General features: G+C 47.9%; 1 protein-coding gene across 7 annotated transcripts in view; it reads right to left on the minus strand.

The window, feature by feature from the left end:
• The window catches only part of MBNL3 (muscleblind like splicing regulator 3), an 81,201-nt gene that overhangs the window by 30,593 nt on the left and 28,993 nt on the right, over window positions 1–21,615 (minus strand). For 4 of the 7 annotated variants that reach the window (XR_001554585.2, XM_085544541.1, XM_085544542.1 and 1 more), the window contains exon 1: window positions 21,046–21,319. The exons of the other annotated variants lie outside the window; for them this stretch is intronic. Coding sequence is in view for 3 of the 4 variants with exons in the window: in XM_085544541.1 (XP_085400667.1) it covers window positions 21,046–21,219 (174 nt within the window). In the remaining variant the exon portion in view is untranslated. Of the gene's footprint in view, window positions 1–21,045; window positions 21,320–21,615 lie in introns of those variants that run through there. 7 annotated transcript variants of the gene reach the window in all.

Genomic DNA, 21,615 nt, shown 5'->3' on the forward strand with positions numbered 1-21,615 from the left:
GACTAACTTTTATGCAAAAAAAAGGTGGGGTTTGTTAGTTTTTATTTCTGGAGATGGTAATTCTTCTGTAGCTACTCAGAGTCCCGCAAGACAGGGCCAGAACTGAGGGGCACAGAACTGCTACATGATGGATAACTAATAATTGTTACTGCAGACAGCAAAGGAACTGGATCATCCATTACCCAGCTCTTGTCCCAGGCATTCTCTCCAAGGGATGGACCCTGAGTTCTCAGCCTCAATGTAATTAAGTGTGCTTTCAAAACAACAACATAAACACCCAACAAACAAAAGGGCAAACAAGGTAACCCTATGTTCCTGCCTGCTAACAGGACCTTGCAGCAGAACAGCAACCCCATAAGCAGATCCACAAGGGCACCCTGTCACAAAGCACCAGGCAGGGCACAGCCCCTCTGGGATGGCCCTCATCCAAACTGAGGATGCTCCCCCAGGGACTTTTAAGATCTGCCTCTGCCAGGACAAGTGGAGTCACTGCACAGGGCTGAGTAACACTGCACAAAGCCAACACCGTGCACCACTGCAAGAACTGCCTTTGAGTCACCTCAGCACAACAGCAGTGGCAGCTGCTGCAGGAGAAGAAGGCTGCAGAGTATGGGAGAGGCTGTGTGATAGAGCATCATGAGAGAAGAGCTCCTGTATCTGCTCCTTGGGGATCAGGCAGTTAAATACAACTGGCTCTCCGCTGTTATTTTCTGAAGGCAAATAATTAAGTGCAACAAGTGATGGGCTGAACCCTCCCAAGGTTCAAAAGCCTGCATTTGCTCAGTGAGACTTTGCTTTGCTGCTACAGGAGGTGGCGAGTGGCTTCCGACAACCAAACTGCAAAAGAAGAGGCTTTTTCTTGCTATTGTTTTTGGCTTCTCTGCAACCCGACAGCACCAGATCCCCAGCAGCGAGTTAATTGCTCACAGGCCCTGAGGACATGAATCTTCATCACCAGACTTCGCTTCAAGTGAGGGTAAAATGGCACCACAAAGCTTGCTGGTGCCCAGACAGCCAGCACTGCTTCGAGGCAAAGAAGTGCATTAAACTGGAAGGAGAAGGAAGACTCCTTTGGGATTCAACTGGTTTGGGTTGTCATTCCTGCTTCCCTGACCAATCCTGCTCATCTTGCTTGCAAGACAGGTGGAACAGCAAAGGCAAGCATGCTGCTTCAAGCTGACATCACACGGCATCTTGAATTCAGTTTTCCAAACCCAGCTGTTTCTGTGATTCCACTCACGGCTTTCCCCGCACTGACCCACATGCATCGAGGAGCTCATGATGAAGGTGGCATCTCTACAGCAAACAGGAGCCCAGCACTCAGGCTCAGAGCACGTCTGCTCTGTTCCGGGCTACAGCCTTCCAGGGCTCACACATTAATTCTTCCTGGTTGGAACCTGGCACACAGCGCCTTGGGTTGGGAGAATGAATGTGTCTACCACATTTGGAATGGACATGTGAGGTTGTTTCTACACTGCAGGAATGGAGGAGATGAAAAATAGCTGCCATTTTAGTGAGCAATATGTATAGAGCCAACCTCAACTTGAAAAGGGCTTTGCTGTTCCAACTGAACTTTTGCACATCAGTGATACCACACACCCCTGTTGGTGTGAAGCACTGTTCTACTTCATTCTTCCCCTCAAAACAGCTCAATTCCATCAGGGTTAACTAAAAGCAAGATGCTTTCATCAGCAAGAAAACAACATGCTTGAAAAGGCCCAGTCTGCAGAGCTGTGAGCAGCAAGCAGCTCCCACTGAGTGCTGCTGGTTCCAATGATGATATGGAACACGCGGAGATGCTGCTGCAGAGCACAAGCTGTGTAGTGCAGGCACCACTGTCATTTGGGCCTCCTATGGCTCCAGGAAGGCTCAATGAATCACCATGTAAATTCATAAATCACATCTTCAACCCAGCTCCTACTGGTCGCCATTTTGGTTTTATGCATCATTCACTGCTGCATTCCACCATGACTGAACCAGAAGCCACCAGTGAGATGGGTTTCACTTTCCTGCACTGCTGCAGATTCTCCGTCTGACAACAAACATTAGGAACAGACCGTATGGCAGAACAACACAAGAGACTGCTGTCCTGGTGACCTCGGTTCAGACCTCCAGCCAAACAACATTCAGAACATCTCACCTAAAGCAATGGGCACTTCTGAACACCCACACTGGTAGAGGCAATCCCCTCCTCTACATATCCATCACGATGTCCATAGTACCCAGTGCTTCTCAGCAATGCACTGAGCTTTACCAGACTGATTTCAGCTCAGTGAAAGCAGCCAGAAGGATGAAGGAAATGCTGTTATTCGCTTTTCAGTACCAACTGCACCACAGCAGGGAAAGCAATGGGGAACTGGTAGCAAATCTGCTGCGTGGAGGGCAGGCTGGGGACAACTAAGGACAGTTCCATTTCATACCTGGGACAGCCTAGGAGCACAGTAAGAGAAAAAACAAGACAAGTCAGGCTCCAAAGCCTCAGAGGAGTGTTTTTACCATTGATAGGTGCTCACTGTTATGATGAAGCGAGGAGCTGTGGCTCCAGCACAGTGAGGTTGGCTGTGTGCATTGGGAAAGGCAAAGCCCTCAAAGCCTGATGACAGGGAGCAGTGTGCTGAGCTGCTGAGACCACTGCAGCCACTGCAGTGTAATTGGAGGAGTTTGTTCTGGTGCTGTTATTTCAGCATGAGTACTGATTCTAAATAGTATGCATTTCCCACCCTGTCCCAGAGTGGCACACGAGCCTAAATCCAAGGAATCACCACCCAGCAACAGACTGCTGCTGGCCCTGGAAGCATGCTAAATATAGCCATCTTTTCTGGCTCCTCACAAAATGGAAGGAGTACGAAGGACCACATTCGTCAGCTTCTTTGCCAACTAGAGCCAGGAGGGAAAAGCATATGGACTGCAATTCCCCAGGCTCGAAAGATGGATATTAAAAATAAATCATTAAAGCATTTTCTGAGAGTATCTTCTCCCCTTTCTTCCCACATGCTCCCCCACCCTGACAGTAGGCTGCTGGCATGTGACCGGCTCTGTGTTGCCAACTGAAGTCATGCTGTGATGGCGCATACTGTAAATGGTTGGCATCCAACACGAGCTAACGTGACAGCAGCTTGCAATGTAAGTAACAAAGGCAGCTGTTTCAAGCACAGCGGTGATGGCAGCACACTTAAATGCAATAACAATACCTGTGTTACACCTAGAGTTTGGAGTGTGGTAGGCTGCACCTTGGTGCCTGCACAGGGCTGGATGAGCCACCCCCTAAGCACGCTGCACAAGTTCTCCCCTTGCTGGCTGCTGAAATGAGCCAAACCATGCTGCAATAACACAACTTTCAGCACTAACCCAAGGCTGCGCTCACATTTACACCCATGCCACAAGGCACTTTGTTACAGCCTCTAATCAAGGATGCTGGTGAGGGGTTCCAGAGCACACCCATCTCTGGTTTTAATGACTGCACTGCACGTCCCGTCAATCACCAGCAATTCCCATGTGAAAACCTTTAAGCTAATGCTGCTTTTCACACACTAGAAGCTGCAGTAGTCCAGAGCCCTGACTGTGCCGTCTTCTCCACAGACATTGATGACATGTGCAATGACTGACAGCAAAAAGAATGAAAAGAGATGAGGCAAGAAAGGATTTCCATGTTTTGCATCAAACCAGGCACCAAAACACAGCTTGACTACATAACTTCTCTCTGCATGAAGCAGCAGATTTCCCTCCCTGGAGCTCAGTGAGGAGGCACACAGAGATGAGCGGTGCTGCTTACTCAGAGCTCTGGCTGCAGCACGAAGCGTTGCCTTCACCCACTCAGCATGTGCAGAGCATTCTCCTGGCCAGAGAGTCCAGCACAGCTGTCACACATTAACATGCAACACAGCCATCTAGTGCGTGCTGCTGTATGCTGGGGGCAGACAGGGACCAGGCAGCACAACTGGCCACAGTGATTAAGTTATCAGGGGGAAGTGAGAGACCATCCCCAGGCCCACTAGTCCCCATGAAGGGACTCCAGCACGTTGCTCTCCTTGCAGCTGTAAAGCTGCTCCTGATTCCCAATTCTAGCTTTTCTTCTCTTGCAAACCAAGCCCCAAACTTCTTACCTCTCCCTAGAGGGCCAGAACAGCAATTATTCCCCTCCTCTTGGAGGAAGGGCTCATGCTTATAGACTGCAGTCCCATTCACTCCCTTCCTCAAACCTCTCTGCTCCAGGTGATGCAAACCATGCTCTTTCAACTCTGTGTGTGCTTCCAGCCTCTCATTAGGAGCTTCTCCAGCCACCCTGCTGACGTGTGTGCACGCACAGGGCACACAGCTCCAGCTCAGCCCTTGCCACCACTGTGCAGATAGGAAGACTTTTCCCTACATGCCCTGCAGACGACGCTGCCATTTATACATCCCCGTATGGCACTGGCATTATCTTTACTTTTAGCAGCCTAACATTTTTGACTGACATTCAACAAGCTTCTATCATGCAGCTGATGGTTTTGCTTATAATTCTGTACTGTTTTGATTGAAGTTAAAACTTCAACCCTTCAAGATGATTCTTCCAACTTGCTGAGATTATCCATCACTCCATACCCAGTTCCCTGGAGTTCCTGATTCGCATCCCTCCTGGATCAGGGCTCGACCATACACTTGTATGGAGCGTTTGGTGCAAAGGAGCCTGTGGTCTGACATGACTTGTACTATACAGTTCATTAGACAATTGTACCTACAGTTGGTTGGTGTTTCCCACCCCCTCCTTTTCTCATCCACATGCTGGTATAACCTTGACATTTTCCAAATGTGGGTATGGCATCTACTTACAGAGAGCCCCAAGACTACTGTTAAGATGTGGATCTCTGTTGTGAACAGAACATAGCTGAAAAAGCACAGTGCATCTTTTAGTCAGAACTACCAGATGGCAGTCAGCCATGGGAAGGGGAACAACGTGCATTTCCTAATGTACAGAAGATCTGAAGCATAAGGATAAAAATGCTGGAGTTGTGGTTGAGCTGTAACTCCCAGGTACACGATACAGGTCTTGTGAACTGCAAACCTGAGCTACAATTGAGTACAGTTCATAAATACATTATTTGCTGGAAATACAATTCAAGCAGACCCTAAGAAACAGTAACCATTGCTCTGCAGTGTCTATACGACAAGCTTTGCCTGACGTATTTCAGCTTCCCACCACTTGGGCCCAACGAGCCATCTCCCTGAGCTTGTGCTAAAACCGCCCCAGTTGGTGTTCTGTCCTAACTCAGCTCCACCTGCAGCAGTCAGACGAACCCGTTCAGATTTTGCATGCAATAATCAGATCGAAGGCAAATGCTTCTCAAGATCCTGCTCTTGTATAGCTCAGAAAAGTGTTACAAGCAGAAGAGCTGATACGTACATCCCCACATTACTCACCTCAGCCCCACAAAGCCAGTGCCAGGGTGTCTAACCACACTGCAGCTGCTGCTCAGAGCTCTGCAGCAGTCACCAGCACACACACTGCTCAGCCACGGTTCCTGCTGGGTCCCAGAGGGCCGGCCAGGCCTGCCCCCAGCCTGGTCTCCCTGCAGAAGGGATCACTGCCTTTCCTACATGCTGTTTGAAGAGGCATTACCTACTGAGGAGCGAGAGCTCTCAAATTCCCTCATACATCCCCACGGCTGCAGTGGAAAAGCTTGTAGATCTGTCACAAGCTCCCAGTGCTACCAAGACAGCCCAGCTTGTCCCTGAAACAGCAACTGAATTTCCATCGGCTTCAATGAACGCCAGGTCAAGCCCTTTCAGAGAAAGCCTAGGTTTGATTTTGACTGAAACGAGCAAACCCTGATGCTCTGCATGACTTCAAATGAGAGCAAGGGACACCTGGCAGCTCTGACAAGAGCCGTGGGTCTTTTTGAAGCAAAACCTCAAAGCAAAGCTCAGTGGCATGTGCAAGCAGAAGGGAGGTAGAAGACCCTCCAGGCAAACCCAGGAGCCACATAGTGCCGTCCCCAGCGAAACGATGCCGGTCCTGATCTGCAGTCCAGTGAGGCTCTTCTTGTCCAGTGAATAAGAAAAATGCAGAAGGAATGGGAAACAGACAAAAACCCCTGGCTCTAGCACATTGGTACTATTCATCAGCCTCCCTGTCTCACCCTTGTGACTGCTCTTCTGGGTTATTTTTACTTTGCAGAGAGATGGAAGGAAAGCCAGGAGGAACAAAAACATCAGCATCGTTTCTTGCAAGTACATCCGAGCCCAAACAAAAGCCATCGAGGGAACAGCTCAGGGGACCAACACTGCAGGGTGTTCTCCAGCCTGACACAGGCAAGCAAGCTGCCCCGAGGAGCCCAACACACCACTGAGCAGATGGGGCTGTGGTCAAGCACTTAAGAGTACAGCTGGGCAGGCTCCATCATCAGGCATCGTGTGACAAATAGCAGCACTTTGTTCCAACAGGGGACATATCTCCCACCCTGCAGCAGAAACAGTGTAGTAGCTAAATGATATCACCAGTTTGAAGCGAGGCACAAAGCTTTTAGTGAGTAAAACCACGTGAAGAGTTAGAATTGAAACACTGGAAGCAAATCGCTGTATGGTGTGGTCAAATCTTACTCCAACTCTGGCCCTTTCAAACAGTGTGCTTGAAACTATAGAGCACCTGGAGCTGGGGCTCCTCCAGAGCACAGGCATTCTGTTCTGCTGGGATGCAGACACAAATATCTAGGGCTTCCGAACAAATCTGCAGCCTCAAAACGTTTGTCAAGCTTGTTTTTGTTCCGCAGTTCAAACCAGAACACAAGAGGAAAAAGCAAATACAGCAACATTTCTGCTTCATCGTACCCTTTTTAGCATCGCCTCAACCACTGACAGGTACTCGGAGCTATCACCAAGCTCTTCTTTGAGCCAGTGAGCTCGGCAGGCAAACCCAGCTCCATGCAGACAAGCTTGTTAGCATGGAGCCCATGTATTTCACCCAGTACCACCACCCCGGCAATTTTTTTTAAGTTTAATTAGAAACGGAGTGACATGCCTTCGCTGTGTTCTGTCAGACCCCAAGTAGCCACAGGCACCAGCTGAACTCCCAGCTCCTCATTCACCTGGCAATTAGGAAAGCCGAGAGCTGCTGTGAGTGAAGTTTACTTTTGCACACTGCTGAATGCAGCAATGTTCTGCTGCGTTTCCCCAGGACAGCACAAAGAGGTCATGGCTGTCCTGCTTTCATGCAGGATTTTCATTCCAAGCTGTTTGTTATCCTGTTCTGAGTCTGTAAGAACTTCAAGTTATTTTGTTGAGGAAAAGCCCTGTAGCTCCTTCATTATATTTTCACATCTTGACAACTCTTTCCAGCTCTGTTCTCCTGCCAAGCTCTCCCCATTCGGGCCAATGGCACACTCTGCTATGCTCAATGAAAAACACGTATTGATTTTATGGTTGTTGGTTTGTGGAACATTTTTGCTCCCTCCAAGCAACGGACAGCGCTTACCAAGTCCAAAAAATATATATTGAGAAAGCACAGCATTGGCAAAGTGTATTTTTTTATGAACTGCAGAGCCAAAGAGCAGAAAAGCAAGTTTGTAGGAGAGATTATTATTTGCACTGCACTGTAAGCTCGTTCCTCAAAAGAGGACTAAAGAGTTTGTTCTGCTTTTGTTTTTAATGCATCCTCCAGTGCATTTTGATCAGGTTATATTTTGTGAGCAGCAGCAACCTGCACCACCACCACACACTTGGAATGATTCTAACACCAGCTCCATCACTAGCACCGTCAGCTCTTAAGTTCTGACCTGACCATTCCTAACCTCTCCCAGGTGTTCTTCTGCTCCACGCTCAGGTTCAAGAATGTTAAAAGCACAATGAAGTTTATTTCTTTAACATGGTACCAAACAGGGCTTTCTCCAGGCAAAACAAGCTTTAACAGACATCCCTTATTCTGGAACAGTCCAAACAACTGATCAATAACAATTATGAAAGAAGGCACTTAGCAACCAGTAAAGAGAACAAGTTTAGAAGCAGGTTTAGCCCTAGGATGGCTGCATGCACTTAGTGCAGGGCACAAAGCAGGTGACGTCCTGCAGCATTAATGTTTCTAGGGTGAACATTTCAGTGCAGGGTTTACTCATAACCAAATAAATCAATTCCACCTACAAGATGGCATTCCATTGATTTATGAAAGCTATGCCAGCCTCTCGGATAACACAACTACAACATTAAAAACAACCCTCCCCCCACACACAAACCCCCAAATCCTTCTAATACGTCTCCCACCTTTTGTCTCCTGCTCTGTCACTCCAGATTGCTACTAAACCAGGGCAGCTTTTGGAAATACCAGGTGTGGTTTCTCCTTTGCCTTAAACCACTTTTTCATTGCAAATCCCATAATCCAATTCTACAACTTTCACTGGCTGATTGAATCCGTCAAGGTCATATGGAAAGTTGATGCTTCTGACCTTCCTTTACCTACAGCGTCTGTTAAATATTACAATTGAAGCAGTCAAACCACACGTAGATGGGACCAAGAAAAGTACATTAAAGCCCAGGAGAATAAATGTTAAAGCACTGTGCTCATGAATACAAATATGGGCTGTGTGACCACCCCTGGCGTTTGCACAAGGGAGAAGATAAACAGAGGAGCACAGAAGACTGACGGCTGCGTGGCCAAAGCCCAATGCTTCCTCCTGTCTGTGGAGGGCAAAGCGATGCTCAGAAGGCCTGGCTTCCCCTGTGCTTTAGATACTTAAAAAATGAAACTAAGAAAACAAAGCAAAACAAAGAGCTTATTTGCGAGAACTTGGCATAAAACAAATTTCCCATCTGAGTACCAGCCCAATTTGTGTTTGTGTTGTTGCAAGCAAAAGCTCAGTGGGCATAAACAATTCCTGGTTTTCAAAAAAATAAAAAAAAAAAATAATATATATATATATTAATTCCATCTGGGCTGACAATTCACAGGGAGAATCCTCAGCCTGGAAATACAGCTTGGCCGGATGGTCTCAGCCTCAGCTGAAGAGGGGCTGCCAGGGGACACGCACTGCCTAGGGTGGCTGCAGGGGAGCGGACAGACAGGGCAGAAGGCTGTTAGCCTTCTGGGTATCAGGGCCTTTGGTTAAAGCAAACAAAAAAATAAATAAATAGCATGCCAGACTTCCAATGTCACACGCACAATGTAATAATCTTGCTGCTGGGCATGGGACTAAATGCACTGTTACCAAAATGCACCTTCACAGAATCACAGAAGAGCTTCAGGGAGCTCCTCCAGCCCGCTCAGCTGGGCAGGCAAGGACTGCACTGCCTTCCCCTATCCAGGAGGCAGCAAGGCTTGAAAAGGAAGGAAGAGGGGGGGAAAAAAAGAAAAATAACAAAGGGAAAGAAAAATAAAACCTGCCTTGCCCCAGGCAAATATTTCACCTTGGCCAGCTTCTGGAGATTGATTTTAGTATGTTCTTTATTCTTTATTACAGCCAGTAACATACGCACATTTAAGTCGCAAGGGATTTTTCTCTTAAGGAAACCCCTTCAGATGTGCTCTTTAAGAAGTGCCTAGCACTAGAAAGCAGATATGCAACCAATCTCTGCTCAAATCTCAAGTGAAAGGAAGGCAAAGGCAGTGTCAATATTTGCTATGAGTCCAGGGCAGGGCCCACAGCAGCAGTGGAGCACACAGGCTGCAGCAATGGCAGGACAGGTCTTTCATAGGTACCAGTTTGCCAACAGAGGTTAGGAGCAAAGGGCTCATAATGGCAAAGACCACGCCAGGCCATTTCTGTGGGCAAAGAAAAACATTAGCAACACCACACTGCAATCTATGGGCCATATTGAAGCGCAGGACACGTGTGCTAGTCACAAGCACCACTCAGGCAGTCAGTCTTAAGGGACAGCGTGCCAAATTTGGTGCCAACATCTGAAAACTTGTTAATTTATGATGAATTTATTAGAACAGCCTCAGCCAGAAGAAAAAAAAAACCAACCCACGTCTTAACGATCTGTCCTAATTACAACACTCCTCCCAGACTCTCGTTCCGCCCCAGCCTGTTATCCAAGTGCCTGATGAGGGTCTGTGCAGATCTGCACTGCCCACCCTGCTCAGGCGAAGATCTGTGCTCTGCTTCCCCACTGAGCACCTGCAGACTATTCCCAAGCAGCACAGAGCAAACAGCAGCCTGCTCCAGGAGCTGTTCTGCTCCACCTACACTGCACATAGACCCACAGACACAGGAGAAGCTCTGGAAATCTACTGCCCAAAGATGGCAAAATCTAATAACGTCTGCTTTCCTTGAGCAGTGCCAGGAATAGGGAGAAACAAATAATGCATTTCATGGAAACCTTAATTTCAGGCACTGAAGGGTTAATTCCACATAGTTCTAATTAGCTCTGTTGTTCCCTTCCCTGTAAGGAGAGCTGCAGGACTGAAGGCAGAGGTTGAATCTCATTCTGGAGATGCAGCCACTTTTTCCTGCAGGATGAAACTTCTGCCCTGCCAAAAATTCTGACCTAAATTCTCCTCTGAGTGGCACTGGTACAAGCCTGGAATAACACTGCTCAGTAACAGAGCAGCTAAGAGGGGAAATATGCTGCAGATATGTGCGTGTGTCTGCCCCATTCCAGCAGAACAACAGGAAAGGAACAGATCAGGGCTTCCATTTGGTTTGCTTTGGTGCTTGGAGTTTTTGTTTTTAATGGCTGTGTCTATAGGTTCAGAATGCTAAGAAAAGCCCAGGGAGGTAGAAATAACGAAAGCATCCCCATGCAGACACCTGCTTATTCAGGCTTCAGTCACTAAAAGCAAACTGCTCCCAGTACTGTGGGGTTTTTCTGCCCTTTCCATATTACTGACCTGCTTTCCAAACTCCTGCCCTCGGTTTCCACTCTGAGCCGCTTAGCCTTGTCCCAGTCACCCACACAATGCAGGCTGCCTTGTGCAGACACGGAGGAATGCGAGGATTTGCTTTCTAATAGAAACCAGCCTTTAAAAGCTATCTTGACAATATGACGCTGGCAGACACCCGACCTCATGCATTCTGCTTCTGCCACCAACAAGAGAGACCTTCAGACACAGCACAATCCTTTCTTAAAAGGGCAGCAAGAAAAAGCCCTTTCAGTGCCCTGATTAGGAACAGCCAGGACGACAGTCAGTTCTGAGGCAAACATCCATCTGCGTTGAAGCAAGACGGGTCCATCCCGGATCTGGCAAGGAGAGATTTTTCTGCAAGGAAGCATGACCTTTCCTGAGGACATCTGCAGCCTCTCTGGCCACGTGGGAGGAGTAGCTGCAAAGAAGCTCCAGTGTCATTAGTGAGTCTGGAATGCAGCACAGCCGGTGCCTACGTCAGCAAACACCCGGCTGGAAAAAAATGCTCTCGCTCCTTACACTGATAGATGGGCTTTGATGGAGCCTGGGCAGAAACCCCACGCAAACCTGGGGGAGCTTCTCTGATGGAAAGAATGAATATTAAAAAAGAAAAATACTAAAACCTTTCCTCTCCCTTTGGGCTGCTCCTGGCAGGGTTACATTCTAAAAGGATGCTTAAAAACCATTCTCCCCAGAATTAGCACTATCAAGACACTAAAAATCCCCTTCATTGGTGTTTTCCATCCTCGCTAATATAAGCTCTATTCGGTGTGAGTACTTCTAAAGATTTTACATTACCACAAAAAGAAACGAAACAATAAAAATCCCCTTAATTCAATCTGCATTACATCACACAGGGCCATGGCTTGGGAGCTTTGGCTGTAGTACACCCAGCAATGGCACAGCCCAGGGCCCTGCTGCAAGCACTACCTACAGACAGAACAAGATGCCCAAAAGTTTTTGCTCTGAACACATAAAACTTGATGAAAACCATATTCCATAAGGCCGGGGGAAGCCTTCGTCACCCCACAGCCCTGCCACATGAACAGTCCCCTTCCCCACCACGTCTCACTGCACGTAGGAAGGTACAACACGGAGCTGCTTGTACCATTCCTTGTAAGTCAGCTCCTCCAGATTACTGATCCTCCACAACCACGAGGCTGTGAGAGTGTGGGGGAAAGCATCCGGTTCTGATCGTGCAGGGGGACAAACTCAACTGCATTTTCCATACAAGCAATTGAATTCAGCCCGCAGGTTGCGCACACAGGCTCTGCAGGAGACCACTTCTGCACTTTTCTTACCCCTCAAAGACTTGCTAACTCAGGCACAATCTGCCTGTCTCCAGCTGAGTCCTTCCTTGCTGGGTTGCTACAGAGCTGTAGCCGCAGTGCTGCCTGAGCTCCTACCTCCCCGCAGCAGACAGATCTCTCTTCCCATCTCCACATCCCCAGCTGAAAGCACCCCCATCCCAATTTGCCTCTCAGCCCCCAAGGCACTTTTTCCCTGAGCTCTCACGAGCCGTTTGAGTGGGCTATGGTGACAGCAGTACAGCACTGTGACAGTGCCGGTGCCGTGGGATCATCTCCTCCCTCCACCAGCTCATTCTGGCCCTGCTGCCATGCCCATACCCAGCCTTCCCAATCCCACTGGGATGTGTGGGAGCCCTGGGAGGTTGCCCCCCTCCCTGAAGCAGCCCTCGCCTCCCTCTCAGCACACTTCAGCCATCCCTGTCCTAATTCCATCAGCCCTGACAGCTCCCTGGCTCCAAGCACCTGAGTCACACCGCCTGCTCGCCTTGCTCCAGCTCCTACACTGAGTGCTACAGGGGCCTTACAGGCAACACGACTGACACAGCAGGGAACCAAGGTCTGCAAGGAGCTAATCACAATGATCTCTGCTTATCTCCAAGTGTACCGGATGCTCTAAGAAATAGAAGCAACCACAGATGCAACAGAAAGAGAAAGGCAGAAGAGACTTACCAGGCTGCTTTGCCCTGTCTCTACTGATAGCACTGGTAAGGATAGAGGACGTGGGGACCAACAAGCCCAGGGGGAAGGAGGAAACAGAGCAGAAAGTAGATGGAGAAACAGGGCTTTGGAACAAGGCTGCAAGTCTCATGACAGAGAAGCAAGATCAGGAAGAGATGCAAAAAGTGCCAGCTGCATTTTTAACGTATGGCTCAGGAAGAAGTAACATGGCATCCAAAGATGTCCAACCCAGCAAGGCTCCTGCTGCCTCCTGCCAGACTCCTTCAGCCCTGCCAGTGCTGGGCACCTGCAGTGCGACAGGGAAGGGAAGCCAGGACCCTGCAGGATCAGGTGGAACTTAATTATAAGAACAAACCTGAACGCATGCTCTGATCCTGCAGAAACAGACAGCAGGAGGAAGATGCTGGTCAGCAGTATTGGGCAGCGCAGTCAGGATTACACGCTGAGGATTTGTTTTCAAGCTCTGCTCAGCTGCGACAGGGGCTCTTTAAGGGCCTAATCTCCGTGTGATCGTTCCCAGCATCAGCCCTATGGATCATGTCTGGAATGAAGGTCTCAAGGCAGTGCTCCCAGGCAGACAGGCTGCAGCTTCCTGTGGTCAAACTGCCCCGGCCATTTCCTCTCAGTGAAAGCTGACAGATCTCCACTTGCTTTCCCTAATGTCCCTCAATGCAGCAGGGCCATGCAGATCACAGAGAGCTGCTTTCTCAAAGCTGGAGCAAGCAGACAGAGTTAAAGCATCACCATCTGGTCTAATGGCTTAAACCCCCCATTGCAGCCAGGTATTGCAAGCAGAATTTGTTCTCCACCACTCAGTGGTGCCCTGTGGACTTAGCCAAGGGTTGGGGTCAACAGCTTCCCTGTAGATGCATTGGGCTGGGCACTGGGCACTTCTCTCTGCTGTGCAGACACATGAACACATGCAGAAGTAGCTTATTTCTGCATGTGGAAACTTCTTGCAGTAGTGGAATGTACAATGTACTGCAAGAGAAAAGCTTCTCCCCTAGCGCACAGACTGCCACCTCTCAAACAAGGTCAGGCACCGATCTCCTCCCCCACTGCCAATGACCTTATTAGCACTGATCACGGTTCTAATAATATCCTGCATTGTAAGCAGACCATCTGCTGTAACATTTCACTACAAACTTCAGGAATTGCAAGTGTGCTTGCTTTGAGTACATTCACTTTCCAGCAAGCCAATTTTCCCCCTCAAGAGCACACCTTCCCCACAGCTTTAAGCTAGATGTTGCAGAAAGGCACCTCTAGATCACAGTGAGCTCACTGTGCACACTGCAGGGACCGGCACAGACATGGTGCCAGCTCCAGGCAGGAGTCAAGATGCAGGCAGAGGTTAAAACTCACCAGCACTGAATCACAACCTTAAGCTCTTTTGGTGATGGGGGGGGAACCAAAACCCAACATGAGGCCAAACACCAAGCAATGTTCTGAGCCAGATGTCAAGCATTAAGACCCTTGAGAGCAGAGATCATCATTCCTACTGCCATGTACTCTCTATTGTGTGGATAGTTTTACCACGTGAATATATTAGCTATTGTCAAGCAGAGTACTTTCTGCCTTCAATCAAAAGAAAGAAGGCTTTCACAACAGCCAGGTTTGTTTGCAGAAGAATTACCCATGTTTGATAGCTATTCATTCGGAAGGAGCAAGGTTTTGACATGCTTCCTCAGTCAGGACATCTGCCTAAGACACACAGTCTCATTACTACAGTAGCTCAGCTCCAGTCAGTCTTCAAAGTCTTCTTTTCTTTGCATTGCTCCCAAGGGGTCAAGAAGTGCAATGAGGCACAGATCGACACTGCAACACTTCAAGGCAGCCTGAGTGCTGGTTTTCCAAATCCTTGGCTTTTCCTCTGACCAGAAGGCCATTCTTAGAGAGAGACTGAATGGGACAGTAAAAGGTCACTGCCTGCTTCTCTGCTGCTTTATGAACAGCAATAAACAACATTAATAAGCGTAAGACTGCTTGCATGGAGAAACATTCATCCAAGTGCCTCGAAGCATTTATCTTAATGCCAGCATAGCAATATTTATAGGGGCAGATTTTCAAAGAGTTCAGCTCCTCACTTGGAAATCTAACCGCTTATTTAAATATTCTGTGGGAGATGTCAGACGATGGGCTCTCCAGAAAACCTGGCACATCTTGTTTATATTTGTTTCCTATCTTCCAAACGGCTCAATTACATAAATGCACGTTACTGCACCCTTTCAGACGGGTGAACCAAGCAGCAGAACGCTATTCTCAGCAAAGTAATTACACCAAGCTGATGGGATGCTACTGCAGAAATCGGTGACTCCGTACAAGCTCGTGGAGTCATTCTCTTCCCCCCAGCCAACCTCACCAGGTTAACGCAATCAAGAGCAAGAGACAGGGCAAGGCAGCTTTGCTGATGCAGCAGGGAGGGAGGAGACAGTGCTCCAGTGTGGCTCCATGTTCACAAGGCTCCTACCTTTCTCTGGGGGCAGGAACTTGGGGTCTTTCTGCAACCCCCATGTCAGTGGTACAGATCAGGGCTGGAAAATGCAAAGCCTGAGCTCTGGGGAAGGTCCCATGTGGATCTGGCAATGCCACAGCTCGCAGCACAGCACACGTTGAGGTGTCAGAGCTCACCATACCAACACACCCCACCGCACTCTCTTGGCCAACTCCCGACTCTGACTCACAGCCACACAAGGGTGAGCTTTAGAGCTGCCAGAGCTTGCCAGTCAGGCTCCTGGTGCACAGGAAGCCCCTGGGGCTTGCAGAGCACAGCATTGCATTTGCACTGGGTCACCGGCACCGAGCTTGTACCTGCACATCCAAGTAGACTTGGCAGTACCATGAGCTCCAGGTGCGAGTGCTGAGCATGTGCAAGGAGAGCAGCTCTTCCCAACTGGAAAGCCAGAGGTGACAGATGGAACTGCAGACAACTCTTACCACTGTAGAAAGGCAGGGAGGAACATTTCCCTCTCCCAAAACCTGACTCAACAGCTCACGCTTCAGCACAAGTTCTTTGCTTTCCACATTAATTCTAAGGCACTTCAAGCCAGATTTGCTATTTCGCAGAACTGGAACCTCGGTCCAGAGGGCTTTGCCCTTGGAAAGGGGAAGTGAGCCCTGGGAGCAGGAGCTGGCATGCCCCGGCCCGTGCAACACTGCAATATGCCCATAAAAGGTTTCAAAATGCATCTGCCTAAGTGGACGCTGTTAACTCAGAAGGGTTTAGAATCACATCCCAGAAGAATTTCTCTCCTGCTTTTTTAGGCAACTGAGCGGCGGTCAGCACTTTACCATCATCTTCCCAACCAGAAAACCAAGGTTACTCTTGGCTGATATTAATAATGTAAATGCTGTAGGCTTTTGCCTTTTGGGATGGTGGCTTGCTCACACCACAGGGACACAAGCAGGGCAATCCAAACTGCAGACATGCACAGAGAATCTGCACTGCCAGGGCTGCTGGACAAGGAGAGCAGAGCTTGGCAGGGAGATCCCACTGCTGAATCTGCTTGGCTGCCTCCAATGCGTGGTCTCAGGACAAGTTTGTAGCCACTGATTTGCTTTACAAGGTGATCTTTTAGAACATATCTACAAAACCAGGGCTGCCCCACACAGACCTGCTCAGATCTCAAGCTCAAATTCAGCCCCTAAGGGACGCTGCTCTCCTCTTAGCCTTGATGTAAAGGCAGTAACCCAGGGTAGAGGGGCAAGGACACAGCTCAGGACAGCAGCCTTCCAGCCATCACAGCACAGTTCTGCAGCACACATCAGACATGTTAATGGGTCAGAAACAGAGTAGAAACAACTTCTTTAAGAGAAATACATTAACAGCTCTTACAAATAAAGTGCAGCCTAAATAAGTTTCCCCCAACCACTTTCAGCTATTTCAATGAGTAGCTTAAAAGAAACCAAAACATATAAAATATGCCATGAGACCTGCAAGCATCCACACAAGACACTGAATGTCAACAACACGTTGATGCAAATCTATTCCTCGCCATTAAATGCTTTAAGTCACTTACCACCACCACGCAGGTAAATGACTTAAACTGATGGGAAGTTAAGGTTACTCTCAGAGGTGACTTGGCTCAAAGCTGTTCATCTGTGTTATTTGCCTTTCCATTACACTGAGCAGAGATATAGCCAGGGTCTCTCCAAAAATATCTCTATTGCTTTCTTTTCCTCCTTCTTCCTCTGCAAGAGCAGAACCATATGCTAAGTTTAGTGGGTGTTTTCAGTTGTTTCCTGGTTTAAAAAAGATTCGACTGCAAATCGGTAACAATCAGATGTAGATCCAGTGAAGTCAGCACAAAACAAGTACAAATTAGCATGACAACCGTACAGAACGGCCTCGGGTACAGCAGTGCCAAACGTGAGCACAGCCAGCTTCCAGGCTGCCGTGCGAGTTGGAAAACTATTACCAGATAATGATAACTTTCAGAACAAACCGTCAAGTACAACTTGTGCATTTAACTACTGGTTTTCTGCCTGCTTACAGATGGTTTGATACAGAAATGCCATGAAACTCACAGCAGCTTCACGACGCACTAAACGTGTTATCACCTGAAGTCAAAATTCACTACCCTGAAGTTTTCACGGCGCTGCCTTTTTGTCTCTCCAGGTGCCGTTCAGATCTGCTTTGCATGTGAGAACATCCACACTCCAAGCACAAAAAAGACACCCCAGAAAGTTGGGCTTGTGCTTTTTAACCACAAGGCCACAGTGCAGAGAAACTGTGAGCACTAGGAACAAGAGCCCCTCTGAACACTTGGTATGCATCACCTAGGTATTTTGATATAATACCTCACAATCTACTAATGCTCCTCCTCTCCACTTACTGCATATTCATCTGTACTCCTGCTGAAGAAAGAAGTTTGGGGATTCTCCTTCCCTGACGTCTTTACAAACTGGAGAACCCAATGAGGGATCTGCTGGCTAATGAATTAGGAGTCAGACATCTCACGGATGCTTCAGAACAATGCCATCAGCTGTTCTCTATCCCAGCACTCTGCAGGTGAAGGGGACATACTGAAGGCCACAGTACTGAGCAATGGCCATATTTCCCCGTGGCACCTGGTCAGGTCACTGCCCAGGGCACTTCTAGATGGGGTGGCACGGTCTCAGCTGGCCTGGTGACTCCACACTGCCCTTCACCAAGCAGGGCACACACTGCCCTTCCATTCATACAAATTAATTCAAATAACACAGATCTTAAAGAATAGCGAGGTGGGGGAAGCATGAGTAAAGAGTGAGAGCTCTCTTGGCACCCGATTCAAATCCGTGAACAGCTTCTCACAGGAACTATTTTTAAATCTCATATCAATCTGCTTGAGAAAGGTTCCTTCTGTTGCCTACAAATGTGCAAGCTCTCCCTTTGAAGAACCACCAGGACAGCAGTACTGAACTTGCAACCTAATTGAGGCCCAAATATTTGATGACTGAAGCTCTTCACAGCCACACAACACCCACACAGCACACAGGCAGATCCCCCCTAGCATCAGTAAAGCCTCTACATCATCTCACCAAGAGCCCTGTATCTTCCTGACACACAGGTAGCGTACACTCATGTGAACCAACAGACACTGAAGCATTTGACTTCTGGAAGCAAAGAACTGCAGCATGAGATCAGGGAAGGAACAAAAACCCACAGTAAGCATATAGATGCTGTGCGTGACCTGACCAGCGAGGTGAAACCATTGTATGCTGGGTTATCAAAGTTCCTGTATGAACGCATTGTTCAGGCTTAAGAGGTCTGTGAGAAAAAACAAGCAACTTCACCACACAATGGGTGCAGATAAGCAACCTCTGAACAAAGCCCTGGGTGACTGCGAGACAACGGGGAAAACTTATTAGCTGCGAGCATCCTATATCCTGTCTCTAATAAAGCAACACAGATGTTGTGCTAATGCAGGGCGTGAAAAGATGAAAAGAGCACTGAGCTCTCATTGGGTAGGAAAGGATGAGCGTTCAGCAGCTGTCAGAGGGCTTCGGAGGCTGAGTCCAAGGGAAGGGCAAACAAAACCTCCCCATAACAGGTAAGTGTTAAGGGTGGGGCCTCAGCCCAAGGCTGTGCAGAGAGCTGACCCCCCCACAGACAGCAGTTTGGTGAAAGACAAAGGTGAACTCAGTGCATCACAGGCACTAGAGGAGAACAGCTGCACACACAGACGGCTCCACGCGTCTGCATGGCACTGCCCTTGCAACCAGTAAGGGAGGCCACTGTTATGACCACAAGTCCCTCGATACAACTACAAACAGGGCCTTGCAAGCCCAGCTCCGGCCCCAGAACAGAAGGACTATTGTTTGAATGGTTAGTCACCAGGGCTGTTATCTCCCCTGGGAAATGCGTGCTGCACACGCACACATCCACCCACCCTGGCTAACCTGCCGGTTGTTAAAGCAGGCTGTGGTTCTGGAGCTGCACCCTGCAGTGGGGCAGCGGCACCAGCCACTCCCAGAGGGAGCACCCAGACCCACCCAGAGGATCTCTGTAGAGGAAAGAAGGGCTCAGACCCGCTCCCAGCAGGGTGAAGAAACTGCCCCCTACCATCAAGCTGTGTGCTCTCCCTCCTCCAGGTGTGCTGGCTGGGAATGCAGTGAAAACATTAAACAACTAGATGCAGAGGGAAGCAGCTGAGCTGTAGAAGACCATACCCAACTCTTTTTTCTTCTCCTTTCTCAACACGGTACTTCCCATCACCCCCCCCCCTGCTGAAACACGCTTTTGTTGCAAGGGACATGGGAATATCTTACATGGCGTTACAGCACTCCTTTCAGTTCACAAATGAATGCTATAAAACAAACACGTCCATCTCTTCAAAGGTATCTGCGCTGCCACTGGCGACAATTCAGACCGTTTCAAGGGCACAAAGGACGTGACTTTCCCCCTCCCCATCTGATAAAGAATATTTTTGTCCCTCACCATCATAAGGCCAGCACTGTAAATAAACATTTGAAAGTCACCGTGCAACTGAAGTCATTGCATATACTCAGATTAAAAGGAGCAAAACCAAATGCAAATAGGAAGCTCGAACTTCTTGGTGAAAGGGAACAGAAGTGAAAATATAAAGAAGCCACAAATGGTAATAAAATGGATAAAGCCACGTTAGACCAGATCCAGCCCCGGCCTGAACCTGCGCATACAGAACTCCACCAGTTCTGTTAGTCACTGTGTTCATAAAAATAAACCCCGAGGTTTTCAAGCAACAGTTGAAGGGAAAACTTTCAAGCCTGTAAAATGTACCAGATTCCTCTTAAAAATTCAAACAGGTTAATCATTCAAATCAAAACATCAGACACAACGCAAAGGGCTCTCAAAAGCAATCACGCATGACGTTGCAAGGGTTTTATCAGCTCCACTGAACCACCCTTGAGAGGCTTCACTTAAAGAAAAGAACACAAGCAATAAAAAACCCCCCTCAGCTCAGAAAATGGGTATTTCCTCAAGTTTTGAACGTTGCTCCAGAACTCTGACAGTGAGAAGGAATCAAGAACCGTTTGCTTCCTGTAAAACTGACCATACAGAGACAAGCGCTGGCCCAAAGGCTCAGCTTGAACCTGGACAAGCTCAGCAGAGCCGTGCTGCTCCCACATCCCTTGCAAACCTCATTTTCCCAACAGCCCTTTTTCCCTCGTGAACGCTGCTCTCCAAATATTTTGCCTGTTCCTCATCTACAGGATAGTGGTAAAGTACATCTGCAGCTCCGTCTCCAGGAAATACACATAAAGCTGATTCATTATCTTAAAATGCTGCTTTCGTTTCTGCTCATTAAAAGCTCATTTCAAATCTCTGTGCTGAATACACGGCCCATGCGCTCCAGACACAAATAAAGCGCTGGGTTTCAGTTCTTTACTTTTCTCATTTTGGTTTCATTCACTTCCCACAATGTGCATTCCCCATCTCCAGGAGATCTGCATCAGACCTGAGCTACAGTTAGGAAACACTCTGGACCATATTCTCTTTTTCCTCTCTCCATGATGCAACACTTGATGCAGTCACACCTGATGTCAGACCCAACCAACACAGCACAGTGGCAGAGTTTTCCCCCTTGTTTCTTATTCCTATTCCTGCTGTGATCTCTAAGCAAAAAGCATTCTGGAACTCCCCATTTTTGAATGAGACCACACAAAGGAGAGGCAAACTGCCTGCTAACCCAGGGCAAAAAAACAGTTCTGTAACACCAAGAGCCGAACAATTCGGAAAGAGAAGGAAAGCAAGTGAGGTTAGGTAACACACGTGTTAGACGTCCTCACCTTTAGGGAGTCAAAGCAGGCAATAACTCGACCATTTTCCACATGGCAACTCCGTGACGGATGGGCGAACTTGCACTCTGCATCAGACCGAGAACAAGTTCCTCTCTGAAACTCTCGACACACTTCTAACGTCAGCCATTTTGTATCACGAACCAGGGAAACGTTCACAGCCATATTAAAAACAAAAATCAAAATGCAAGCAATCGCACCCTTCTTCAGGGCAATATTTACTGCTGATCTGCTCTTCTTTATTTAAAAAAAAAAAAGAAAAAAAGAAAAAAAAATAGGGTAAAAAAGTGAATTCAAGTGAAACGTGACGAAATAACTAACTTGTTGCTTTGGTAGAACTCCTATTCATCAGCACTTAGGTTTTCATTTAAGTGAAATCGTGTTTGTTTAAACGAGAATCAAACATAAAGCCAATCATAAAATAGAAATCTTATCAGAGTAACTGAAAAATCAAATTAGAGGCCAGCTCCTAAAAGTGCAATTGTAGAAGTTAAAATATTTAAGTGTTATATTTTGTGCCACTGCCTAAGTTACTTGAAAATAACTGGCAGACTTTCAAAA

This window comes from Coturnix japonica, chromosome 4 (genome assembly GCF_054131305.1).
Source record: "Coturnix japonica strain WE chromosome 4, WE-NBRP24, whole genome shotgun sequence".
NCBI lineage: Eukaryota > Metazoa > Chordata > Aves > Galliformes > Phasianidae > Coturnix > Coturnix japonica.